Source organism: Colletes latitarsis, chromosome 2 (assembly GCF_051014445.1).
Source record: "Colletes latitarsis isolate SP2378_abdomen chromosome 2, iyColLati1, whole genome shotgun sequence".
Taxonomy (NCBI): Eukaryota; Metazoa; Arthropoda; class Insecta; order Hymenoptera; family Colletidae; genus Colletes; species Colletes latitarsis.
The window spans coordinates 26,401,768-26,427,738 of record NC_135135.1 but is presented as its reverse complement, the minus strand read 5'-3'; the positions used below and the strand labels follow the sequence as shown (position 1 = coordinate 26,427,738).

Below are 25,971 nucleotides of genomic sequence, written 5' to 3'. Positions count from 1 at the left end.
ATTATCTAATTTTATTCGAACCAAAAATTTAAAAAAATAAATATACCATATAGTGTTTTTCAATCAGGTATAATATTTGACACAGGTTTGTCTACTTTTCGTATTATGTAATGTGATGAATTTTTTAAATAAAATGTACTTAGCATCTTAAATGGTTTCCTTCGTAATTCCATTAAAGAACGAAATGATTAAATGATCGATGTGTTTTTGAAATAAATATGGGGGAATGTGTATTTGACTCGAATGTTACGTGATGGCGCTGCTCTTCAAACACAGGAGAAGGAATTTGACGTATTGTTTGACAGCGTATCACGTGTAAAATACGATTTTTACATTTCTTTAATATAAAAATTTTGATAAAATGCCGTACGCTAATCAACCATCGGTTCATATTTCCGATCTGACCGAGGAAAATGTGAAATTTCAAGTTGAAGACACCGAGTTAAGGTGAGAGGTTATGCCGCGGTCAATCCTCTTTCGTATCGCATTATTAAATGTTTCCAACGCGTACAGTGTAGCAAACAGCATGAGACGCGTCTTCATCGCAGAGACGCCTACTATGGCTATCGATTGGATCCAATTAGAAGCAAATTCCACGGTCTTAAGTGACGAATTTTTGGCGCACAGAATCGGTATGATACCACTGATCAGTGACGACGTAAGTATTTCAAAATTGAACGTCTAATATTTAAAACATGGTTTTCGTAAAAATGAAATAAATTTAGGTTGTTGATAGGATACAATATACGAGGGATTGCCAATGCATGGATTTCTGTCCAGAATGTAGCGTAGAGTTTACACTGGATGTAAAATGTACAGAGGATCAAACGAGACACGTGACCACTGCAGACTTTAAATCCAGTGACCCAAGAGTACTTCCTGTTACATCCAGACACAGGGAGGATGATGCCAGCGAATATGGAGAAACAGATGGTTAATAATTTTCAAAGTCGTATGTTTATCATCATTAGGTTACAATATCGATTGATTTTACAGAGATATTGATAGTAAAATTGCGTAAGGGACAAGAATTGAAGCTGAGAGCATATGCCAAGAAAGGCTTTGGAAAGGAACATGCAAAATGGAACCCAACTGCTGGTGTAAGCTTTGAATACGATCCAGACAATTCCATGAGACATACTTTGTTCCCAAAGCCTGACGAATGGCCAAAGTCAGAATACAGCGAATTAGAAGAGGATCAGTGTAAGTATCATAATGCTTTGGTAATTAATTGATATCTACTGAATTAATAATTTATAAAATGTTTTAGATGAAGCTCCGTTCAACTGGGAAGCTAAACCAAATAAATACTATTTCAATGTCGAAAGCAGTGGAGCTTTGAAGCCTGAAAATATTGTAATGATGGGCATAGCAGCATTGAAAAATAAATTATCCAACTTGCAAACACAGTTAAGCCACGAAGTTCAAAGCGACGCACTGAGCATTCATCATTAATCGACATATTTATTAGCAATTTAGAAATAAAATCCTTATTCTTGAAATAAAATTGTTGGTTATTATTATTTTATCCTTAAATTTCGTTCATGCTAGATGGATTTCAAAAATTGAACGCACGAATATTTTGGTTTAAAACGATATTTTCGTATTAATAAAATACAGGTGACGCAAATTTTTCCCGCGCGAGAGGAAAGTCACCATATTTTTCGTCCCTATATTTTCTCTGAAATAATTCACTATTGCTTTTTCATATTCACCTTCCGTTCCTTCCAAATACATTCTGTTAAAGCAGGATTGAGTGCATAATAATTCGTACGACTATTATTAATACGTTTTCTTTGTTAATAGTAAAATTTAGTGAAAACTATTCTTTACACGTCTTTCTCGTGCAAGGTGATGCTCGGAACTAAACGTTCGTTAAACATTCCCGCTCGGCTTTCGTTCGCGATACGAGAAGTGCCGAAGTTGACCGAATCGCGCTCGACTCGCTGCTATAGACACATATGCAGATATGGGTCTGTGTGCTCTATGGAGAAATGAGATGAACTTCCGCCTACCCCTTTTGATCCTCCCTAACCTACCTCCATTTCTATTTTGTCTCCTTTTAGTTTTATTTAACAGAAATAAACAGATAAACTAATTCAATCGAGGGTGTTACGCTATCACGTGAATGTAGGTTTAGTGCACGTAGCGCCACAACGGGAATTAATTGAAACTCGATTACTCACCGTCGAGAGCAGAGTCATGTAACTGCATTCTAATTAAGAGCGAAATTCAAACGGACCCTGTTTCTCGCAACTCCCTACCCTACTTCGAAAGAAAATAATTCATAATGGAATATTTTGTTCGATCGTTTGCTATTTTTACTTATTCATTGATTCTTGTACATAAACTAACATTGAAACTTTGATAATCAAAAAATAGTACTTTCCTTCTTGTGTAATGGCTATGGTAACAAGACTCCCGCCCAAATCTAGAGACATTTATGTGTTGTTTAGCGGATCACCTTACAAATGTCGCTTTGCCAACAAGTCGATTGAATGGTTTTGTTTCATTCAGTGACAGAGAAGTTACTTTTCTGATTGAGTGCCCTTATAGTGTGACACGAGTAACATTCGTGTGATTTCTAATCGCACTATGTACATCAAGCAGGTATCGTTAAATAACAACAGGTCTCCTTTCGAGCTCCTGTCGCCTTTTGCGCGCCTCCACGCTACTTCCTTTTCAACAGACGCTGCGTTTACGAAACGAATATTGTTATTGTTATTCGCTTTGAACATTTACAGAGATTGCTTTCGATACGTTGTCAGCAATTTCTTCCTACGTTTACGATCATACATCCGATACTAATATCAAACGAAACGTACTATCGAATGGTCGAATCTAAACCTATGCAAAATGATTCTATAATACATGAATTTACCTGAGATTAGAAATATGCAACAACAGTTAAACTTTAGAAAAATGATATCTTTAGTCTTAATGGGACACTTGCATATGAATAATAATATTCTGTATAATTTTTCTACAATTAGGTGATCATACAAGGGTTCAAGTCATATCGTGAGCAGACAGTAGTAGAACCCTTTGATCCAAGGCACAATGTAGTAGGTATGTCTAAATATTTAATTACAATTAATGAAAATGTATTTAAATGAGAATTATGTATATGATGAGCTTATTTCCAGTCGGGAGAAATGGTTCTGGCAAGAGCAATTTCTTTTATGCAATTCAGTTTGTCTTAAGCGATGAATTTTCTCATCTAAGACCAGAACAGAGACAGGCTTTGTTGCACGAGGGTACCGGACCAAGAGTTATTTCCGCTCATGTAGAAATCATATTTGATAATTCGGATGGAAGATTACCGGTATTCAATGCTTATTGTCTTTTAATTACTTAGTTTTTAATTTCGTATTATAAATCTGATCAAATATTTCTGTAGATCGATAAAGAAGAAGTGTATCTGAGGAGAGTGATCGGCTCAAAAAAGGACCAATATTTTCTTAATAAGAGGATAGTAACTAGAAACGATGTAATGAATTTATTGGAATCAGCAGGATTTTCTAGGTCGAATCCGTACTATATAGTGAAGCAAGGAAAGGTATTTTTCGGGATTCCGTGCGATTCTTCGATAGTAAATACGTGATTTTTAAAAATGAGAAACATATTCTGTAGATAAACCAAATGGCAACTGCACCAGATTCACAGAGACTTAAATTATTGAGAGAAGTAGCTGGTACCAGAGTATACGACGACCGAAGAGAAGAGTCAAAATTTATTTTAAAAGAAACGGAGGGAAAATTGGAGAAAATTCAGGACTTTCTGCGAACAATAGGTAAATCCCGATTTAAGTTGTTGATAACCGTTTAGAAGACACTTTGTACTCGAATTGCAGAGGAACGTTTGAAGACTTTAGAGGAGGAAAAGGAGGAGCTCAAAGAGTATCAATGTTGGGACAAACAACGTCGCTGTTTGGAATATACAATCCACGAGCGTGAGCTTAAAGAGAATAAAAGAAAGTTGGAAGAGGTCGAAAAATCTAGGGCCAATAGCGGCGCGGAACAGGCGCGATTAGGCGCGGAAGCGAAAACTGCACAGGAAATGGTAAGAGCTGCGATGAAACGTCTTAAAGAGGCAAAGAAGGAAGTGCAGACCGCAAAAGAGGAACGCGATACGCTTAGGTAATATCCGTAAAGATTAATGCAAATAAGGATTTGCGTGATAAGCGGAGAATTTTGTTTGTTAGCGCCGAGCAACAGCAACTGCTTAAAGAGAAAACCAAATTGAATTTAACTATCAATGATCTGTTGGAAGAAGTGAAAGGGGATAACGACAGTAAAAAACGAGCTCAACAGGAGTTAGAAAAATTAAAAGTAAACATTGCAGCGAGAGAAGCCGAATTAGAAGTGCTCAAGCCAGAAGTATGTTATACGTAATTCGTTATTGCGTTTCGTACATTTAAATAATAAAATTTGATTTAAAATGTGAATTTATTTTAGTACGAGGAAATGAAACGCGTGGAAGAGGAATGTACGCGCGAGTTGCAATTGAAAGAACAGAAACGAAAAGAGTTGTACGCCAAGCAGGGTCGCGGCAGTCAATTTACTAGCAAGGTATCGAACGTAACTTTGTTGAATCAAAGATTAATAGTACAGAAAAGGTGCTTGAATAATTCCTTTGTTAGGATGCTAGGGACAAATGGATACAAAACGAGCTTAAGCAACTTACCAAGCAAATTAAAGATAAAGAGGAACACCAAAGGAAAATTAGCGACGACTTGAAGAAAGACGCGGAGAAACAAGTTATTTTAGAGAGGAAAATCGAAGAGCACACGCGGGAAATGGAACAGCAACGATCGTCGATAGATGAACATAATAAGCAATATTATGAATTAACGAAAGCGAAGGATCAGTGTCAAGCCACCAGAAAAGAGCAGTATGTATATTAATACCGTTGCCTTTATGCTTGTGAACACCTAACACGGCGTAAATTAAATTTCTAATGTTACAGGTACCGTCAAGAAAGCGTGTTACAACTTAATTTATCAGGGCTCAAAGAAGATCTGGCGAAAGCAGACCAAAGTTTACGATCCATGGCTGGAAAGCCTATCCTGAACGGACGAGACAGCGTGCGAAAAGTACTGGACACGTTTCGGCAAGTGTTACGCGACTGCACGCAAAGAGTCCGTATTTACTGAAGCATGCTTCTTTTTCTAGAACGCGCAAAGACATGGCCCACGAGGTGAAAAGCTATTACGGCCCCGTGATCGAGAACTTCAGCTGCGAGAAGAACTTTTACATGGCCGTAGAGGTAACCGCTGGAAACCGGTTGTTCCATCACATCGTGGACACCGACAAATTCGGTACAAAAATCATGAAAGAGATGAACAACCAACGACTTCCCGGCGAGGTGACGTTTATGCCTTTGAATAAACTTTACGTGAAGGATATAGACTATCCGAACACTAGCGACGCTATGCCTATGATCTCGAAATTGGATTACGACGAGAAGTACGACAAAGCTCTGAGGTATATTTTTGGGAAAACGTTGATCTGCCGTAACCTGGAAACCGCGACAAATTTGGCCCGCACTACCGGTTTGGATTGCGTGACTCTAGAAGGTGACCAAGTGTCGTCGAAAGGATCGTTGACCGGTGGATACTTCAACACGCAAAGGTCGCGTTTGGATATACAGAAAACCAGGTCGGAACTGATGGCGCAAATCTCGTCTCTCGAGTCTCAGCTCGCGACCCTTAAGGATGAGATCAGAAAGGCGGACCAGAACATCAGTTCCTACGTTAGCGAAATGCAACGGACTGAAACTAAGAACAGCAAAGCTAAGGACGTGTATGATAAGATGAAGGCGGAGATACGACTCATGAAGGAAGAACTGAGCGCGATAGGAAGGTACCGCACGCCTAAAGAGAGAAGCCTCGCACAGTGCACGTCGAGTTTAGACGCGATGCGCGCGACGAAGGAGGGCTTGGAAAGTGAATTGCACCAAGAACTCATGGCGCAATTATCCGTTGCCGATCAACGCCAGGTGGACACATTGAACGACGATATAAGACGTCTGACGAAAGATAATAAAGAGGCGTTCGCTAAACGTATGCGACTAGAGGCGGAAAAGAACAAATTAGAAAACTTACTGACCAACAATTTAGTGAGGAGGAAAGACGAACTGGTTCAAGCTTTGCAAGAAATATCGGTGGAAGATCGGCAACGTCAATTGGAATCGTCGAACGCGCAATTGGCGGATATCGAGAAGAGATTGGTGAAAGTGAACGCAGACTTCAAAGCTCAGAACGAGAGAGTCAGCAATGCTATAAAGAAGCAAAAGGTGGAGTCCGCGGAGGGTGAGAAATGGAAAGTGAAGGAGAAGGAAGCGCAGGAAAAGATAGAAGCCGATGCTAAAGATTTAGAAAAACTGGCCAGCAAATTGAATATCCTGCAACAGAAAATAGTAGAGTGTACGCAAAAGATAACTGAACTTGGCGCGCTACCTAGTCACGAGGTGTACTCTAAATTCAGCGCGATGTCCACCAAACAGTTGTTCAAAGAAATGGAAAAAGCAAACAATCATTTGAAGAAATACAGGTAAATGTGCATTATAGAGGGTGTTCGACCACTTCTGGGAAAAATTTTAATGGGAGATTCTAGAGAAATAGGCTTCGTTAAAAAGTTATTAACAATTAAATTAAAAAATTTCAAATCGTTCTGGAAAAATTATTTTTGATTTCGGGGGTCAATTACAATCATTTTTGATCATTACACATACCCTCGAAATCCTACCCACTTTCTAGAAAAAAATTCGAGGTGTGAAATTTTTCGACGGAAAAAAATTTTTGAAATTGGTATAAAAAAAATTATTTTCGGTTGCAGGGGTCAATTATAATAATTTTTGGTCATTACACATACCCTCGAAATCCTACCCACTTTCAAGAAAAAAATTCCTTACCAAAAATCTAATTAGGCGACTGACAAAAAAAAAAAATTTCAAATCGTTTTGGAAAAAATATTGTTAGCTGTGGGGGCCATTTACAATCATTTTTGGTGAATAGACATACCCTCGAAATCCTACCCATTTTCTAGAAAAAAATTCGAGAAGGTGTGAAATTTTTCGACGAAATTAAAATATTTCAAATCGTTCTGAAAAAAATATTGTTAGCTGTGGGGGTCAATTACAATCATTTTTGGTGAATAGACATACCCTCGAAATCCTGCGCATTTTCGAGAAAAAAATTCAGTAAGGGCGGAACTTTAAACATTAATAACTTTTTAACGAAGCCTCCATCAAGAAATTGGTATTCTTGATTTTCGTCTTATTTTGACCTCTAGAGTCTCCCATTAAAATTTTTCCCAGGGGTGGCCGAATATCCTGTATAAATTTAAAGGAATTCGCGACTAATACTTTGAATTTCGTTTTAGTCATGTAAATAAAAAAGCGTTGGACCAGTTCATGTCGTTTAGCGATCAAAAGGAGAAGCTGGTGAAAAGAAAAGAGGAATTGGACAGAGGCGACGAAAAGATTAAAGAACTGATGTCGGTGCTCGAGCAACGTAAATGCGAAGCGATTCAATTTACCTTCAAACAAGTGTGTAACGTAATAGATTCGTGTCTTCGTTATTCGATCGTCCAATTTTTATCTGTGAACATTCCGTTTTCAGGTAAGCAAATATTTTAGCGAAGTGTTCAAGAAACTTGTGCCATCGGGTCACGCACAGTTAGTTATGAAGACAGCGGATGGCGACGAAGGAGATGACACGACACCAGAATCGGCGGATTCTGACAGATTTATTGGAGTCGGTAAGCGAAAACGTGGCAAGGTTGCAAAGTAACTGGCTTTTAAATAGAAAGATAAAGAAATCGTCGAAACTCTTTTCTCTCTTCCAGGCATACGAGTGTCTTTTACCGGTCACAGAGCTGAAATGAGAGAAATGAATCAGTTGTCCGGTGGTCAGAAATCGTTGGTAGCGTTAGCGTTAATATTTGCAATTCAAAAGTGCGATCCAGCGCCATTTTACTTGTTCGATGAGATCGACCAAGCTTTAGACGCGCAACACAGGAAAGCTGTGGCGGATATGATCCACGAACTCAGCTCCGACGCCCAGTTTATCACGACGACGTTCAGGTAAGTTTATAAATATTTGATAGTAGAAACGTTCATTAAGTAAACATGCTTGTTCGATCGATATATGCTACATTATGTATCTTGAACGAGAGAAATAAAATATATACTTTAAACAATTCCGTATCCATAATTAGCATACGTAGTTCCCCTGTTTTATTATCTAGAATCAATTTCCTTGCAGGCCGGAATTGTTACAACATGCGAACAAATTTTACGGTGTCAAATTTAGAAACAAAGTTTCTCACGTTGTGTGCGTGACGCGGGAAGAGGCAGCCGACTTTGTGGAAGATGACACAACGCATGGTTAATGTAGGATACAAGCTATTTATAAAATCATTGTTAATCTGGAAACTGTTATTTTCCTTGGCCCTGGCTTATGTCGCGAAAATTACCTCGGTCCATCCTTTATATAAAAACTATTTTACGAATTTGTTTTTATCAGATTAAATCATGACTTCGATTGTGTAGGAAAATGTACGTTAATGCACCTGTTTAGGGAACAATGAACAATAATTTTTTATGTTTCGTACTACACGGTTACATTATTTAATGTGATTTTAACGCATGTCGCTCCGACTTTGCATATCTTTTTTCATTTATAGAGATGTACATCCGAGCGACATTTTACCGAATATGTGCGTTTAATTTCAGCAATTTTATATCGTTAAGAAAAATTCACAGATAATATATAACGTAACTAAGTAAACGATTAGAGACGTAAGCGAACAATGAAAATCTTGTTCTACTAATGGCTATGTAAAAATTTATATTTGTTTTTCTATTATATTCAGACACGAATTACAATACATATCTCATTTCAAGTCAGCGGACTTTATTTCCAGACCGTATTTACACCGATAAATACGTGAAACGTGAAAAGATTGTTCTTTTACGAGTTAAAAAAGAATGAGAGTTGCATTTAATTAAATAAGTATGGTATTTCCCTTGTTACTTCTCTTTGCGTTGGCTGGTTAAGCTATCGTGCATGTTCGTTACGACATTCTCTACTAAATCTGGGATAACGACGCCATTGACATCGATGAAGTTTCCTACAGACTTTGTGACGCTGGTTTCATTCACATTTCCCGTAGCTGTGTTCCTGACAGACAATACTAGGTTGTATTTATCGTCATGTTTTTTCAAATAGGAGCTCGCTTCCCAAATAAGGTCAGGATTGAAACCCGCTTGGTCTCTGTTAATTAAATTATACGTAGGATTAAGAGTTACAGCTTTACGATCGCTAAAGATATTAAACATACCAAAATTTACCTGTGTATCGCCACAATGAATATACTCTTTTCCTTGTATGTTGTATACAATGTTAAAATTCCCATTAAGAGAAAGTATGTCGAGGCACAGGCGACCAAAACAGGTTTAGATGCTGGGAAAGGATACTGCTGGTCGCAGAGCAGGGCAATAATGGCTACTGTTACAGCTATCCCACTGAGAATTAACCTTCCATCGAGTAACGCAAAGTTCTCTATGTAGTTGTACTTTTTCGTAAGTACATCCTTAACCGCGTCGTCCAATGCATTCTTCACGGCCGAACCGTCCCACTTATTGATTTGCACAACCTAAAATTATATATACCGTTAGTTGAAAATATTAAACATTTATCAAGGGTTCAGCGTCTGGTCGTAATGTATATGTTAACACGTATACAAATTTTAGCTAACGATCATTTCAATATTGGATGAACCATACATAACCTAACGCGTCGACCACGGAGAAAACATAAGAATGGATCGCACGTATCAAAATCGGAGATATACGAGCACTTATATTTTAGTATATATTAGTTTATGAATAATACGATTATTAAACTTACAAGAGTCTCACTGTTTTTGTCGGCACCCATCTTGAACACAACCTCTCGACGAAGCAATGTAGCGTGTATCTACAGTAATTCACTATATAGTTTTGTAGGCTGTAACCTACGTATGGGGATACGGGGCCTAGGAAATAGCTACACACGTAGCTTTGTGGTTAGGATTCCTTATTCCCCTATCTTTCAGGCTGGCTTGACGACTGGCTGTCTCGCGAGCACCAGGGAGCAGAGATGTTAGATTCAGCATCGGGTGCACTACTCACACTATGTCAGATGACGCGTACGTGAGCCCGTAGAGTTTCGTAAGGTTGACAAAGGCAAACTGACACATGCTCTCTTTCTCGGTTCTCAGAAGCTACCCGAAGTAGACGATAGATGGCGCTTATTTACCGACCTCGAACCCTCTGGTGCTAAAACGTCCAAGTTTGTCGTCGAATAGCTCGTTACCTTCAACGCTAGATGGCGCGTATTTACCGACCTCAAGCCCCCTGGTGCTAAAACGCCCAAGTTTGTCGAGAAATCCATCTAGCGTGGACGATACGAACTATTCCACGACAAACTTGGGCGTTTTAGCACCAGGGGGTTTGAGGTCGAAAAATAAACGCCATCTAGCGTTGGAGATAACGAACTATTCCATGACAAACTTGGGGCAGCTCTCTCGACTCTCACGAGGCAGCTCATAACATAGTTACGAAATAAAGTTACTGCGAATGAAACAAACTCAGACTTATTTACTTTCCTTACATTTCCACCTCCTTACGAGCCTTTTAAAGTAACGCGAACTCTCAAAATTATCACGTCACATCCAAGATATTCCGCGAATTAAAACTTTACTTTTAACTTTGTGTCCTTACTTTTACTTAACAGAGGAATCATTTATCTTAAAGAATTGAATCATGGGGAGGAAAAGACGCATATAAATAATAAGAACGCTCACGCTAGTCTGAATATATGTTAATGCGTTCATGTTAATAATAAACATGTAATATAAATATTTGTATCTATAAATAAAAGAGCGTGTCCAATGATAAAAGTATATCGAAGTTAAAAATGATTTAATACGTATTGTTAAGTGCGTTATTAGGCTAATGATTTGAAGGACTACGTTACACCGAATGTATTTAAGATTAGACACATATATTTCCTTTCTGCTCAGTCAGAATTACTAACATGGAGTATACATGTACGTAGACTGGCTTGAAGACGACTGACTATTTCGCGAGGACCAGGGAGTGCCTAGAGCCAAATCCCCTAGAGCACCCCGGCCTCCATCTCGACGTCTGCGCCATCTGCGGTAATAACTAGGGAGTTACTTTATGCTCCCTACATATGCATCTCTTTGGGGGTTGTTTTCAACGCGTGACTGATGGCGTACGGTGATCATACTATGGTCTTTAGTTGTCAAGTTAGAGAAAAGAAAGAATGGCGGATGAAAACGAAGATCAGTGGTTGTACGGGGACTCGACCGATGGAAAAGAGTATACGCCGACGTCCGTTGAACCGGAAAATCAGGAGAATGATTCAGCCCCCGCTACGGTTCAAGAAAAATCACAAACTTCGGACGATCAAAAAGCGGAAAGCATTCCCGACACAACAGCGGAGGTACACTATTTCTAACCTGTACGCCCGGTTACTCTTACCGGATTTGATTCCAATACGATAAACCAAACACAATGGCGACATGCAAGAACTCGATCTTCCCATAAACTGTTCATAGACTCTGTATTTTGGAGTAAAAATGCATACGTTACGTCGTAACAAACACACGCCAATCTTGGCGGACATAACCTACATCGTACGTAAACGACTCGAAAGCAAGTATACGTATTGTTCTTACTTTTACAGGCAGCCGAGGAGACCGAACCGCCGGAAGAAGAGTCCTCGTCGATTAACAATACTCAAAACGAGAGTAATACAGAGATAAACAAGCACGGAGTTAGGGAATCGTCCAGTCAGGAAGATGGTGAAGCGGCCAGTGACACGGACTCCGACGACGACGTGCACGTCGTCATCGGTGACATTAAATCTACCCCCGCGTACGGCAGTCTCAACATCAAAAGGGGGGGATTGCTGACGAACGCGTCGGGGGTACCGGATAAATTGAACAAGCAACCAGGGAAATTTAGTATAGACGAGTTTGAGACTATAGGGGTTATCAATGGTATGCCTGCTCATGAATTCAATTTAGATCAGTTGGAAGATAAGCCATGGAGGCAGCCTGGCGCAGACATCACCGATTACTTTAATTATGGTTTTAACGAGGAGACGTGGAGGGCGTATTGCGAAAGGCAGAAGAGAATGAGGAGCGAATCCGGCGTTGGTCTGATATTGAATGCTGGAGGAGGTGGTGGTAATGCAGGCAGTATGCGCGTACCTCAAGTGGCAATTACGAACGATAACAGTAAATATTCCGGTATAATGGGACCTAAGAGGGCAGGACCGCCTCCAGGAAGAAAAATGGCGGGAACGATAGATGTAATTGGTAGTTCTGGTTTAGCTTCTAGAAGGAATCTTGATAAATCACCGCCGAAAGGAAACGTGATACAAGTGATGACTGCGGACAGAAGGGAGTATTCTAGAAAGCCAGGTTTCCCTGATATGAGCGTGCCACCACCGGGTGCAGGAATGCCCCCCGCGTTCGACATGCCCCCGCCCGGGTACCCTGGCGAGCCAGCCCCGTTTTACATGCCAGAAACAGACCCGTACTATCAGAGCTACGAGCCCACGCAGGATAATCAGTGGGGCAATGATCCGGTACATGTAACACAATCCTATTTGTCTAATTATCTCGATTCCTTTCATAGGGGCCACAGTTGAATCATCTATTGATAGTAATTGGTCATTTGCATTTCATTATAGACGTGGCAACCGACGAATTTAGCTATTCCAATGACCGAAGGAGAAGATGACAAGGATACTGGTCCCAAAACGATACCAACCATGGTACCACCTACGAATATACCCCCGCTGCTACCGCCCAGAGACTCTAGAGACCGCGAGAGAGACCGAGACAGGGAAAGAGATCGCGACAGAGAGTTAGACTCGATGGGAAGAGACAGAGAACGAGACAAAGACAGAGATCGAGATCGAGAGAGAGAAAAGGATTCCATGGTCAGAGAACGGGACAGAGAGAGAGACTCGATGTCGAGGGAGGAGGAGAGGGACCGCGATAGGTCCCGTTCCCAATATCGACACAAAGAGCGGTAATTGAGCGGCGCCGGGCTCAGAAATAAAGCGGTGTTTGAACAGTATCCGTGCCGGAGTTCGACGTTCGATCGATCAGAAATATTTAGATTAACGATAATTAATGGTGATTAATTTAATCGTTTATTTTTTTTTTTTTTTTCGTTTACACGTCGCTTTATTTCGGAGTTAACCGTTATCGTCGTAAGCGGTGACGCGTCGTCTATCAGTAATAATATATTTCGAACTTGTTCAAGGCACAGACATCGATCGAGATCACGATCTCGCAGGCACAAGTCTAGGTCCAGGAGCCCGAGTCGACGCAAGAAGAAATCCAGACGCTCCGAGAGGGAACGTTCTAAAGAAGAAAGCGAATGAGAATAAAGAAATTGAAAAGAAAATATCACTTAAGACTATCCGCGGCCATATTGGCGCGTGGGGTTCTTTTAATAATGTAACCTGTCGCGCGTTACGGTACACGCAACGAGATTGCTTCGGTGTTTATGGCTGATTGTTGTTCGATATTTTCCGATGTTCTCGTCTGCGCCAAGACACGCGATTTCTAGCCAAGAAATGAATTATAAACGATAACAATAAACTTTATCATTAATGATTCGAATGTTTCGTTACGTCTAAATCCCCAGAGTGTATGTACTATTTTATGGAACACTGAGATACACCTTCCACCCTTTGCACTCCGAATTATATTTCAATTTTGTTGCCAGTAGCTAGCAATCCTTTAAAGTGTTTTATTTGAAATTTATCTGTTTGGTCTGGACTTGAAAAAATGGGAGTGCAAAGGGTCGAGGAAACGAAACACAAACGGGTTATGGAGGATACACGAAACCACCCGATATTTGCCATTCAATGTATGGTTTTATATCATAATGTTATTACAGAAATGGTATTTTATAATAATTAAAAGTAATAGTATTTTATTGGTAAATCACTCGTGGGTGAATCAACTGATCGACACTTGTGCCAGCCGTGCAGCCGCCACTCGCATCGATCGATACGCACACGTATTCCTTTTTCGTTTACTTTTTTTTTTCTTTTTTTTTTTTAATTCAATTATACCTCGTTTTTTGCATCGAATCTTCCCGTTTTTTTTTTTTTTTCGTTAATATCATCATACATAACGGAAAAAAATGTTACATTTGTACAGCCATCATATACACGTTACATTTAGAATACCGTTAATTCATTATTATTTTTTGTTTGTTTTCCTTTGAGTGTATGTAGAGGTGTCGTGTGTACCTGATGTGTTAGGTATGCCTACTAATGAGTGAGATGCTAATAGCTGAGACAAGCTACCAGTACGGCTACCTACGTTTCAATTTTTAATTTTTTGTTATTTTAACATTTCTGAATGAAAAAAGGAACAAAAGGTTTGTTCGACTATTTACGACGGTGGCGAAAACGTAGATCACCCTACGTGTAAGTTGTCTCGAGTCGGTGTAGGGGGGGTGACAATAAATAAGATCTAAGGTAGGTATCTCCTTACGTACAAAAAAAAAAAAAGTTAAAGAAGTTAAAACACAAGCGACAGAGAGCATACATGTAATATAACCGCGTCTACTAGATGTAAAGTTTTCAGTACGAACAAATACCATTTCGAAGTATACTGAAGTACATATATGTATATACTCGATTAATCGATTATTTAATTATAACTTTATTTACTTCGCACGATGATCCACGGAGGAACACCCGCTAAAACGACTAACGAGTAACTCGATAAATTGTAATAAATCTCTAATTTTCCAGTTCTGTAAAATGCAATTACGTTTTTACGGTTTGTCATTTCTCGATTTTTCTATGTACCATTGTTTCAAGACATTGAAATTGTTGCTTTGATCACTATCGAAGAAACTCACAAGAAAAAGAGGGCAGGAAGTTAGAAGGTGAAAAACAGAAACGATTAACGAAAGTCTCGAGGAAACACTAACGACGAAAAAAAAAGGAAATTAAAAAAAACGAGAATGCGTTGGATCCAAAGAGCAAAAGGTTTGCACGATGATCGTTGAGAGTGAACAGGAAACATGGAGATTTCTATCGATTCTCTTTTCGTTGATGTTTCTCTGTTTTTTTTATTATTTTTAATTCTCGCTTTGTTGTAATAAGTTATCACGACATCCTCCTTTCACATTATATACTCAGATTCAAAAATCCTTTTTATTAACGTTCTAGAAAATATGAAATACAATCGACAAAGACGCTAATTAGTATATATAATAATACCGTAACGACGCGTTATCGTTCCTGGGAATAGTTTTACAATACATGTATAATCGGCGGAAAAAACGCATCGCGTGTCGGTTCGACAGAACGTACAAACGTAGAAGCCGAGGAACGGAACTCTTTGGACCTGGGCAATCATCGAAACGCTGCCACCACGAGTCGAAAAAGAAAGCGTCGTGTCACTCGACGAACGGGACAATATAGAAGTGAGAATAAAAAAAAAATGAAAGAATAAATATGAACGCGAACGCAGGCGTGTTCGTAACAAGAAAGAAAACGAATCGAGGAAGTACAGAACCATATGCAAGTACCATTTTTTTCTTTTCTTTTTTTTTTGCTGTTTCTCTCGGCTATTTTCGCGCGCGCGTACATTTACGTGTGAGCATTTAAAAATTTCCTCCCGCGATACATTTTCAAAAAATTCGATTACGTCGGCTGCCATCGCGACTGGCGTGAGTGTGTGTCTGTGTGATTACTTTTAAAAAAATCTACGCTCTTTCGTCACCGGTTGGCGGTTAACAGGTAAGTATCGTTACCATTTTCTTTTTTTTTTTTTTACAATTTGTTTTTCCTTTTCTTTCGAGGTGGCGGTCTTTTCGTATTTTTATATAAGTGGCTCTTTTTTCGTCGCTAGTGCATCATTTTTTATAAACTGTTTCTCTCGACATGCTCTCTCTCTCGTTACTTTTTTTTTTTTCCCACTTTTTTTTGTTTCGTTTAGTTTTCACTTTACTTAAATGGTACAATGACGTATTACATCTTTTTTTCTGTTTTTTTTTTTTTTTATTTATTATTCGTTTGTCTCTTTAATCTACTCGCACTGTTCTGCCTGCTTGTAAAAAACATCGTCGAAAATGATTCATCTTCGTGGCTATTTCATCGTTTCTACTACGTTCTATACACTAATATACAAGTTATGCAATTCTTTTAATTTTAATCCGTATGCCTGTCCGTCCCACTTATCTAAATTTATCCGCTAATATGGAATACATTTTTCTTGCTCTTTTTTTTTTTTATATATCCCACTGCAAATATCTACCGTGTGTCCCAGAAGCATCACCGGCTCGTACATCGTTCGCGCGCGGTTCGCGTTCAAACGAGGAATATTCTGTTCGGTCGCGAACGAGAAGAGAGCTTCCAAATTGAAAACGAAAATAGAGAAGAAAAAAAGGAAAAAAAATACACGATTGACACTTATCGTAAAATTTCAACGCCTCTCCTCCGAAACAGTATCGAGCAACGCAACGTCAAATAATTTACATTACATCTTATTACACTCTTACATATATATTACAACTTACGATTTACCCGACGCGACACATATTTCTTCCCCTCGCGAGGAATCGACGCAGCATTAAAGAATTTTGTTTCCCTTTTCCGAACGACACGTGTAAAAGAAACAGAGAAAAAAAGAAAAAAAGAAAAAAAATTAAAAAAAAAGAAAAAAACGACGCGTGCGATTGTGTAGGAGCCAGTGTGGCGCGGTGAACGAATGTACGCATACATATATGACATATATCTGACAAATATATACGATGTGTATATATATATATATATAATTTTTTTTTTTATATATATATATGTTCAATTAGCCCTGCGAATCCGTAGTGGTTGCTAGGTGTAACAGTGTCCTTGGTGAGTGTACGTATGTCTGTGTGTGTGTGTGTGTTGGTTGCGCGAGTGTGATGACGCGGTGGATACAGGGTGACGATGATATTTTCCGCGATATGAGAATAGCGCGCTACTGTACATCAGTCTTAATATCAGGGCGCACCATTCCCGTGGATGTTACTCTAAGTCCGTCTTCGTCCACCCTTCGTCCGTTAGCGCGCGCAGCCCCGAACGAAGGGTGTCGACGAATCGAGCCTTCTATTTCTTTTCCTTCGTCGTTCTCGACTATACTGCTGTTCGTACACATAAATATATAGCGCCATGGCAGTTGAAACCGGTGGGTGCGAACACGATGATGAATGGGAGATAAATGTCCTATCTGAATCAGTGTGTACGTAGCGTATGCGTGTGTGTGTGTGTGTGTGCATGCACGTGTTTACTCGTGCGTACAAGTACGATAGCGGTGTGTTTGCAATTGCATCGTATGTGTCTCGTGGGGCTGTAGGTGTACCTGTGTACCTGTGTACCTGTGTTTACGTATGCGATTTGGGCTGTGTACGTGACGGGGGGGTTAGATGAGCGTGTTGCGTGCGTACGATCGAGTGTGTACTACAAGTGGGAGGTCGCAGATCCTTCATATATATATAATACAATTAGCATGTAGTATTAAAATCATATACAATTGTTACAATATTTAAATAGTACTTATTACATATATATCATATACCGATAGGTTTCAAAGTATTTTTTTTTTTTGTTAAGGTATACATATACAGATATATATATATTTATATGTATATATATATGTATAATCAATTATTTATAGGGTTGCTTAATTTTTTTCCTCTTTCGAATCCTCCGTACGCGTTCCCCCGGGTACAGGGAACCGGGAAACCCTTTCTTGTTCCTTTCGTTTTCTTTTCTTTTCTTTTTTTTTTTCCGTTTACCAGATGTTTAGGCGAGCACGCCGCCCCATCCCTCGCGCGAGGGCTGACGCGTGCACTCGGGTTCGTAGGAGAAAGGGGGGACGAAAGAGAGATAGAGAGATGACGATTGGTATCTAAAGTACAAATATCAAACGTTAAAAAGGGAGCGCAGAAAGGGATTATACGTAACGCAACGCGTGGAAAACGCTGTCGTATTGCTTGCACGATATCTCTGTATACGCCGAGTCGAGCGCTACTTTATTCATTTCCATTTCGGGGGGGGGACGCATAATTTTTTCCGAGAATTCCTCGGGGCACCGCGCGTCGACGAGAGTGTTGATTTTTCGACGACGAAAGAATAAACGTAACATTTTTTGTTTTGCAATACGAATTCGTTATGTACAAGTACGACAGGACGGTGCCCCATTGGGGAACGCGACGCTCACGCCAGAGACGAGCAAAAGGACGAATGAAAGCAACCGTGTACCAATTAATTAACGATTATTAACACTAGATTTACGTTGACGTTCTCATGTTGACGATTACCTTAAAATACGACTTTTCTTTTAATTAGAATATGCATTCATGCCATTGCATCGATCAAATTCAACGTTAAGTTGTTAAGAAATAATATTTACGTGTCCTGCAATTTTAAATATGGAATCTGACGTGAAATTGGCGACTTCCGTAAATCTAGTGTTAAAGTACAATTTAATTTTATAATTCGAAACAATCAAAGGAGTTGCTTTTGCGTTTTGTTACTTGTCTGACGTTTCTGCGTCTCTGGCTCTCGAAGTGTCTTTGGATTTTCACCATTCGTTTCTTGAAAATTGAAAGTTTTCACGCGTCGATTCGAGGGGAACGAACGAGCCAGTCGATCGTTCCCCTTTTCCTTGATCGTTCATTACACGCAACGCAGGCAAGAATAAGATTCGATACAGTTTGTTTTTCATTTCTTTTTCTCCCTCCGCTTGCTTTCCTTTGCGTTACAAATCCCGCGATTCGGATCCATTGTTAACAAATTTGTCCCGCTTGCTGGCTATATAAACCGGTACGATCTCGCACGGGAATTTACAAAATATATTAAGAACCATACCGAAACCGTGTGTACAGAAATACTGTGAACGTCTCGCGCACTTTTACATCATATTTTACAAAGAGTACAACACACTCGTGGAACAGAATTGCACGCAAGAACGATACGCTGGCCGGACGACGGAATTTCGTAGACGCGGATCCAGGGATCGCGCGATCCGTAATGCTGGTAAAAAAAAAAAAGAAGTAAAAAAAAAAACAACTTCGTACGCGTTTGCTCTCGTCGCGTGTAAAGGAATCGAAATACCATATATATATATTACGTGTGGTATATCTGGTCTTTTAATTTGGTAAATTCCGCGCATTACGTATTTATTATTCCGCATTTGTTTCCGCTCTGTTTAGTTTTATACACGGTGCACCTCGTAGAAGTCGCGCAACCAATATTTCCATTCTCGCGCTATATAAAAAATTTACACTATTTATAATCAAAATGTTTAAAGAATTTCGTTTCTCGTTCAGAAGCCTTAAGTAGATATACGTACATGTATATATGCGTGTACATACATACGCATACATATGCACATACATGCGCACGCACACATACACACGTGTATATAACACATTAGAGCGATTAGTCGACGAACCGATCGCCAAACGTCCGTCACTGAAGTTCTCTTTCTTTTCTTGATTTAAAAAAAAAAAAAAAGAAATAAAGAAAAGGAAACAGGGACAGCCGAGGTCGTAAAACGAAAGTGTATTCGTATTTATATGTATTCGTATTTATAAAGCGTTATATACGTGGGCGTGTTTTACGCGTGTTCTTTATATATATATGTACGGGTATGTATGTATATATATATATATATATATATTTGGTGTATGTATACATATGCATATATATACGTATACGTATATACGTGTATATACATACATACACATATATATTTATATTCATATTTATATAGAAGTGTGTATCTAGCAAACATTAGTAATAGCAATAATAATTAATAAAGGGAAGGTCGTTAATCAAACAATATTGGTAAGAATAACTATAGCGATAATAATTATAATAATCGTATTAATCGTAATAATAAGAATAATAATATTAATGATAATTATAATAATAAAAAGTATAATAGTAATCAAGTAACCTTAGCTGATAAGACATGAGATTTTGCGTTCGAGTTTCGCTTCTGCTATGTGACTTTTCGGTTTCTTTTCTTTCGCGGGTTTTCCTACTTCGACAGGTGGTTTGAGGGGGGGTTGTCAGGGGGATGATCGTTATCGATGCTTCTATTACAAAAAATGAGACGTTCGTTTCCGTACGTTTTTAATTTACAAATGATGCGCGCGATTTACACGGACGAAGGAACTATCGTCATTCCTTATTAAATATCAGTGAACGCATTAGCGTCGTTAACTACGTAATAATCCGCGTTAACAGCGAACTATATATCCTGTCGACCGAGGGGTGAAAAGAGTGGCGGTTGGAATGTCTCTGTCTGTATATATCGAGTTTTGCGTTTTCGTTATCGTACATATATGTTTACTGTTTTCGTATTTTCCAGTTTCCCTATTTTGTTCTTTTTCCTTTTTTTTTTTCCTCTTTGTTTCCTTTTATATATATATATATCTATATTTCGTGTGTGTTCTGCGGCTCCAAAACGAGCAGCCTCCTCTCAGCGTATTTCCGAAAAGATCGATTCCGTGCGTGGGGGGCTGGGGGGGCGGTGGGGAACAACAAATTCGTCTCTCGTTATCGTTTCGACGCGAGCACCGAGTACCGATCGATCGAAATTAACAGGTTCTCGCGAATGGGAGAGAAGAGCGGGCACATCGAGCGAACTAAAAATAAGAAATAAAAAAAAAAACCGCCTCAAAAATCCGATAAGTACTGGGCGTCTCGCGCGCTACCTTCTTTTTTCTTTCAATCAACGTTTTATTTCCCCTTCTTTGCTTTTGGTTTCTCTATTTTTGTTTCTTTTCCTCTGTTTTTTTTTCCTATTCGTGAACCGGTCGTGTCACTAACTAGAGTAAGTAATCTCCGCGCGAAGAAGAAAGAGAAAGGGCACCTAAGAATTTGTCAATTTCATTAATAAATCGTTATTTACAATATCTTACAAAGAAACGCGGCTATGTTCTCCCTCTTCTTACCGTATTTTGCACTTTTGGTTATTTCCCCTTTAAATTTTTTTTTTTTTTTTTGTACAAAATCGCGACGGATCTCGAGTTGCTTTTGCGGTTCTCACTTTTACTTTCTGTTCTCATTCTTGTTACTCCCGTTTTTCGTTCTGTCCCTTTAGAATTCTACATATTTAACACCTAAGTTTTAACAAAATATTATACATTGTACACGGTTTAAGATTACAACTCGATCTTATTATTATCATTGTCTGTCGTCGATTACGAGAATGCAGCACGCAACGAACCTTTTCGGATGGTGTATACAAATGCGTTTGGGCGTGGGGGGGCTTAGGGGGGCGGCGGCGGTAGAGTGAACATCGAATTTAAAAAACTTGGCGTGATTTCTTGATTTTCTTTTCTTTTTTCTTTTTGTACAATCGTCGAATAAAACCCGACGAAGAATAATTTATATATACACACGTATTACGACTCGTGATGCGATACGGATGAAACTTTTTCGTTCTGTCTCGGAGAAATTTACAAAGAAATCCGAACAACGAAACTGTCCTGAACGAATAAAATCGTACCGTACAACGTTGCCAAAATGGATTAAAATAGCGATGAAATCCGCAGAAAGTGCGTGTGTGTGGGTGTGTGTGTAAGAGAGAGAAAGAGAGAGGGTCGTTGAAAAAGAGATTACGATGGAACAGCGGCGAGATCTCATCGATCATCGAATGAATTGGCTTCAACGCGTGTACAACTATACAACTATCGAACGAGAAGTTTAACAATATAAAACGAAGCTAACCGAAATCGAGAAAGGAACACTATTCGCGAGTTCGATTAAAAAAAAAAAACAAAATTAACAAAACAAAAGGAAAAAAAACAAGTCCGACGCTATTGAAAACAGCTGAGAGGTGCTCTTTTCCACCGTCATGTGTGATTCAGTGTTAATATACAAATCGAAAATGCTCGGTGTGTACACAATATGTCTCTAACGTGTGAACGTGTAATGAGGGGGGGGGGGGGCGGAGGGGAAATGTGGCGCGAAAAGAGATATAGATACACACGCAATGGGAACGTTAATTTCCTGACGTTTTTCTTCTTTTTTTTAAAGAACGCGTTATCATTTATACAATGTACAATGGGTCTCAGTTACGTTCAAAAATCACCGCGTTGATCACGCGATGGCTGCGATTACTTTTAAAAGGACTGAGGAAAAAAGGGGGGGGGGGGGCAAGAGGAGCTGGATGGGCGAGGGGACTTTTGGGAATCGAATGAATCCGAATATAAACGATTTCTTTCCTATAAAGCGTCTCCTTTGTCAAAAATGTCTATATCTTACAACTGGATAATGTATGAGCGTGTGTGTACGTGATGGGAGAAGGGCGTGGGATTGACGGGGGGGGTTAGGTGGTCGAAACCATCTTTTCTTTAACACGATAGGAGAAAGGGAAGTGTAACGTATATTGATCGAGGGTCAGCAGCATTAGAACGTAAATCATATTTAAATTTAATATAATTAGTAATTATTATAATACACGATATTCACAAAGTCCGTTAAAAAGGAGAGAATTCCCGTGAAAAATAAAATTATTCATTGAATTTACGGTTCCTCATGTAGGGTTGTCACGTCATTCCTATACACATTTGTTATTTATTTATATCACAATTTACAAAATTCGAGGATCTTTGGGATAGGGGGGGCGTGGGGGCAGGGTGCGCGGGAAAGGGTCGAGGGACAAGGTTGAGGAATAGGGGGATGTAAAAAGGACGTTTAAGAGAGTAGAAAAAAATGCTCCGCGCTCAAAGGCGACAAACGTAAAACGAACAAAGGAGAACCGTGCTGACGACTTGATGTCTCTCCTCATTATTTTTTCACTGTCTTTTACCATCTTTTGTTTCTTTCTTTCCATATCGCTTCTGCTAAATTCTATTATTTTTTTTTTCCATTTCACTCTTTCTTCGAGAAGGAATACACGTATATGTTATTATATACCGATTCGTTTTCGAAAATTTCTTTCTAAACGTGAAACGAGAATAACGAACTTGGTTTCCTTTCCTTTTTTCCTGGTATCGTTTTTTTTTTTTTTTTGCTTTAATTATTAATATTATCCACGAACAATCTGAAGCAATCAAGGGGGCAGATCAGCGATCCGGTCAGGGATACTCAGCTTCATTCCCATGTCAAACGCTATGCTAGATTTTAATCAACATATCTGTAGCTCCTAACCATCTATCAAATCTGAACCGATACCGATTCGTTGATCGGACGTGTACCGCACGCAAAGATAATACTACTTTTAGCGTGCGAAGGCTGTACGGTACACTCGCGACCAAGACGTCTCGTGCATGGTATATTACGGACATCGCACTCTCGTTACAACTCGATATAAATGCATGCAGCTCTAAGATCTATCCTAGCTGTCTAAACACAATTTTCTCTTCTTCGAACCTGTTGCTGTTGTTTACCGAGTAACTGTGATCTCGGGGCGGCCGTGGAGCGGCTCGCGTGCGCGATTTTCTCTTGCTGTTTACCTCTTTTTTGCATTTTTCCTATTTTTTCGCTTAAGTGTTTGCCAGAGGACAGAGCTCTACGCTCTTACGAAAGTGTGCTGAGTTTAAAAAGGATAATAAACTTGTGTGTTTGTTAAATAACGATTTTACCCAAACCGAGGGAGGGGGGAAAAAGTAGTTTCTTAGAAGTTGTCGGAACGTGTTCGTGCCGTCTTTTGAAATTGCGTCAACTGATCGATTAAACGAGCGGTGATAAGACAATCAGCCATCTCAGCACTGCAGTTTCTTTTACGATCGAGCTCGAAGAGAGCTTGTTCAGCCGTTTCGAAGAAACTCGGTTCTCAAAAAACGTTATCGGTGCAACATTTGAGACATTTCAATACGAATCGCTACGAATAATATTACTCGGCAGCACGTTGGATCGCTAATAGAAAAATGCACTGCACCTCTAACGTTATTTCTATAAATTTTTTCCTGACACACATTCTCGACCTTGAAAGTTATTAATTTTTTTGTTCTTTTCTCATTTCCCGGCGCCGTGATCCCGCGTCGTCCTTTCCCCGGACGTTCTGTACAAATTCAGTCGGCTTTATTACGTGGGTTTTTGTAAAAATAAGAAAAATCGTCCCGGTATGTTTTCCCTTCTTCCCTTCGGTTTCGTTTTAAACGGATACGCGGCGTTTCTCACGCTCTCGGTTTTTATATAGCTTCCGAAAGAAGGAACAACGAGACGAACACGGCGCGCGAAAACGAATCCTCGTTTTTCTCGCCCATTATGAATCAATGGCGACAGATACACGTTGCAATAAATATTTACGTAGGTCTTGGGTACGTGTTCTTTGAACGTACGAAGATCTCGAATGGTTGTTACTTTCTGAAACCGTACGTTTATAGAACCTGCGTTGGCTGCTGAGCTGGCGTAGAGACTGGACCAGCGGCAGAAGCAGGTGGCCCGATGGGACCAAGATCACCTCCACTTGTTGAAGGACCAGCAGGCGTCGCCACCCCCATTGCCGATGCTGTTTTCATGAAAAACTTCTCCAACTTGACAATGATGTGCTTGCCGTAGGTGTACTTGCGCAAGCTGTTCAAGTGTGGGCGAATCTTGTGCATCAATACTTTGCGTTGCGCTGGTTCTGCTACATCGATCATCTTCTGTACCACGTAGTTGGCATACTGATCCTTCATCATTACGTTCAATGCGCTGTTTTGTAACACGTGCAAAATATTAGTGACACGGAGGAATTTATTGGATTTCGTGCCCTCCCCGGCAAAATTGGATTTAAACCTCGCGGTTCTTTAATTATAATCTACCACGGAAGAGCGATACCGAGGGAAACTTACTTGTCGTTAAAGCCGCACACTTCTTCGATGAGCACAGCGCGTTCTTGTCTCGTAGCGTGAGTTACACACTTTTCAACAACATTGCTCGCGAACTTGTGTTGAGAAAGAGTAAGTACTTTACCCCTAACGCTGTTGATCAACTGTGCTTTGTCTTCCGGTTTTCCATGTTCTTCGAAAAGAAACAGGCAAAAGTAAAAGCATTTTCGTCGAGGTAAAAGAAAAACGGAACATCTGTGAAGAGTTACTCACCGAGTACATGCTGGATAACGTAATTACCATACTGATCTTGAATGAGTTGATCAGTGGCGGCGTGTAGCTCCTGGAGGATACCCTGGGTTTGTTCGGGAGTGCAATGCTCTAGGATACGTTGGATCACTCTGCATCCGTAAGGATGAGTGCTCAACGAGTAAACTTGACCGGCGAACGCACCGATCACGAATTGCAGAGCTCGCGGTTCGACGCACTCGATGCACTTCTGCACGACGTGATTTCCATTTTGATCTTTAACGCACTTCAATACGTGCCCGTCTAGCTCCCGTACAATCTCCTGCTGCTGTTCTGGTCCGATCGATTCAAGAGCCTTCTGAATCACTCTACAGCCGTACATCTGCAGTGCCAAGGGCAGTACGTGTCCTCGAACCTAACGCAACACGCATACGAAAGTAGGAACATTCAAGGAGCCTCTTGAAATATCTTTCATTCAACTCGTTCAGGCTTTCATTGCACTCGATCAATGGACAAGATCAGTTGACACGCAAAATTAATCATCATTTCAAAACGTTCTGTTACGAACGAACCAACAAGATACCATCGCGGATAATCACCTTTTGGGCGAGGGTGGATTTCTGTTCCGGCGTGCCGAACTCGAAGAACTTCTGGATAACGTAATTCCCAAATACATCCGTCATCAGTGAGTAAGCAGAAGTTAAGATTTCTTGGAACACGAGCTGCTTTTCGCTGGCCGAGGCGCGTTCCAGTTTCTGCTGAATGAAACGGGAGCCATGCTGATCTTGGCTGAATTCGACTATGTGATTCGCCAGGTCGCGTAGTTGAAGACTCGGGAATCTGCAG

General features: G+C 39.8%; 5 protein-coding genes across 10 annotated transcripts in view; 3 read left to right on the top strand and 2 right to left on the bottom strand.

Annotated features, from left to right (window-relative positions):
- The first annotated feature begins 265 nt into the window (after window positions 1-265).
- On the top strand, window positions 266-1,507 carry Rpii33 (RNA polymerase III subunit RpII33). Its single transcript, XM_076778278.1, has 5 exons — window positions 266-447; window positions 514-658; window positions 726-933; window positions 997-1,203; window positions 1,271-1,507. The coding sequence occupies exons 1-5, from the start codon at window positions 362-364 to the stop codon at window positions 1,453-1,455; spliced, it is 831 nt and encodes a 276-aa protein (XP_076634393.1). The 5' UTR covers window positions 266-361; the 3' UTR covers window positions 1,456-1,507.
- Window positions 1,508-2,452: 945 nt separating this feature from the next.
- On the top strand, window positions 2,453-8,430 carry Smc3 (structural maintenance of chromosomes 3). Its single transcript, XM_076782095.1, has 15 exons — window positions 2,453-2,610; window positions 2,994-3,069; window positions 3,147-3,325; window positions 3,401-3,559; window positions 3,634-3,793; window positions 3,854-4,139; window positions 4,205-4,379; window positions 4,458-4,571; window positions 4,643-4,893; window positions 4,969-5,112; window positions 5,175-6,554; window positions 7,386-7,551; window positions 7,625-7,763; window positions 7,851-8,088; window positions 8,270-8,430. The coding sequence occupies exons 1-15, from the start codon at window positions 2,596-2,598 to the stop codon at window positions 8,394-8,396; spliced, it is 3,609 nt and encodes a 1,202-aa protein (XP_076638210.1). The 5' UTR covers window positions 2,453-2,595; the 3' UTR covers window positions 8,397-8,430.
- Window positions 8,431-8,900: 470 nt separating this feature from the next.
- On the bottom strand, window positions 8,901-10,165 carry Spase25 (Signal peptidase complex subunit Spase25). Its single transcript, XM_076782099.1, has 3 exons — window positions 9,917-10,165; window positions 9,358-9,662; window positions 8,901-9,280 (listed from the first exon to the last, which is right to left on the bottom strand). Exons 1-3 carry the CDS (start codon window positions 9,944-9,946, stop codon window positions 9,037-9,039), a joined length of 579 nt encoding a protein of 192 aa, XP_076638214.1. The 5' UTR covers window positions 9,947-10,165; the 3' UTR covers window positions 8,901-9,036.
- An 845-nt stretch (window positions 10,166-11,010) lies between these two features.
- On the top strand, window positions 11,011-13,744 carry Fip1 (Factor interacting with poly(A) polymerase 1). Of its 4 annotated transcripts, none has more exons than XM_076775784.1 (5): window positions 11,011-11,091; window positions 11,315-11,518; window positions 11,762-12,670; window positions 12,776-13,119; window positions 13,357-13,742. In XM_076775784.1, exons 2-5 carry the CDS (start codon window positions 11,339-11,341, stop codon window positions 13,475-13,477), a joined length of 1,554 nt encoding a protein of 517 aa, XP_076631899.1. In that variant the 5' UTR covers window positions 11,011-11,091; window positions 11,315-11,338; the 3' UTR covers window positions 13,478-13,742. The 4 variants fall into 4 exon arrangements, with proteins under 4 accessions (XP_076631899.1, XP_076631918.1, XP_076631908.1 ...); XM_076775803.1 differs by lacking the exon at window positions 11,011-11,091 and having other exon boundaries at window positions 11,282-11,518; window positions 11,762-12,317; window positions 12,414-12,670; window positions 13,357-13,744; XM_076775793.1 differs by lacking the exon at window positions 11,011-11,091 and having other exon boundaries at window positions 11,282-11,518; window positions 13,363-13,743.
- A 1,503-nt stretch (window positions 13,745-15,247) lies between these two features.
- Window positions 15,248-25,971, bottom strand: part of Pum (pumilio) — a 176,037-nt gene continuing 165,313 nt past the window's right edge. For all 3 annotated transcript variants that reach the window (XM_076783181.1, XM_076783182.1, XM_076783183.1), the window contains 4 exons: window positions 25,725-25,965; window positions 25,150-25,540; window positions 24,901-25,069; window positions 15,248-24,760 (listed from right to left, as the gene is read on the bottom strand). In XM_076783181.1, the coding sequence (XP_076639296.1) occupies window positions 24,445-24,760; window positions 24,901-25,069; window positions 25,150-25,540; window positions 25,725-25,965 (1,117 nt within the window). In that variant the 3' untranslated portion in view covers window positions 15,248-24,444. The remainder of the gene's footprint in view (window positions 24,761-24,900; window positions 25,070-25,149; window positions 25,541-25,724; window positions 25,966-25,971) is intronic.

What these genes read in the sequence shown, in the direction of transcription:
- Rpii33 (XM_076778278.1), top strand. Translation starts at nt 362, where the DNA reads ATGCCGTACGCTAATCAACCATCGGTTCATATTTCCGATCTGACCGAG. An exon ending in GTTGAAGACACCGAGTTAAG is followed by an intron (nt 448 to 513) that starts GTGAGAGGTTAT and finishes CAACGCGTACAG; the next exon opens with TGTAGCAAACAGCATGAGAC. An exon ending in CGAATATGGAGAAACAGATG is followed by an intron (nt 934 to 996) that starts GTTAATAATTTT and finishes TTGATTTTACAG; the next exon opens with AGATATTGATAGTAAAATTG.
- Smc3 (XM_076782095.1), top strand. An exon ending in GCAGTCAATTTACTAGCAAG is followed by an intron (nt 4,572 to 4,642) that starts GTATCGAACGTA and finishes TTCCTTTGTTAG; the next exon opens with GATGCTAGGGACAAATGGAT. An exon ending in TTCAATTTACCTTCAAACAA is followed by an intron (nt 7,552 to 7,624) that starts GTGTGTAACGTA and finishes TTCCGTTTTCAG; the next exon opens with GTAAGCAAATATTTTAGCGA.
- Spase25 (XM_076782099.1), bottom strand. Translation starts at nt 9,946, where the DNA reads ATGGGTGCCGACAAAAACAGTGAGACTCTT. An exon ending in ACAAAAACAGTGAGACTCTT is followed by an intron (nt 9,663 to 9,916) that starts GTAAGTTTAATA and finishes ATATAATTTTAG; the next exon opens with GTTGTGCAAATCAATAAGTG. An exon ending in TTCATTGTGGCGATACACAG is followed by an intron (nt 9,281 to 9,357) that starts GTAAATTTTGGT and finishes TTTAATTAACAG; the next exon opens with AGACCAAGCGGGTTTCAATC.
- Fip1 (XM_076775784.1), top strand. Translation starts at nt 11,339, where the DNA reads ATGGCGGATGAAAACGAAGATCAGTGGTTGTACGGGGACTCGACCGAT. An exon ending in TTCCCGACACAACAGCGGAG is followed by an intron (nt 11,519 to 11,761) that starts GTACACTATTTC and finishes TTACTTTTACAG; the next exon opens with GCAGCCGAGGAGACCGAACC. An exon ending in ATCAGTGGGGCAATGATCCG is followed by an intron (nt 12,671 to 12,775) that starts GTACATGTAACA and finishes ATTTCATTATAG; the next exon opens with ACGTGGCAACCGACGAATTT.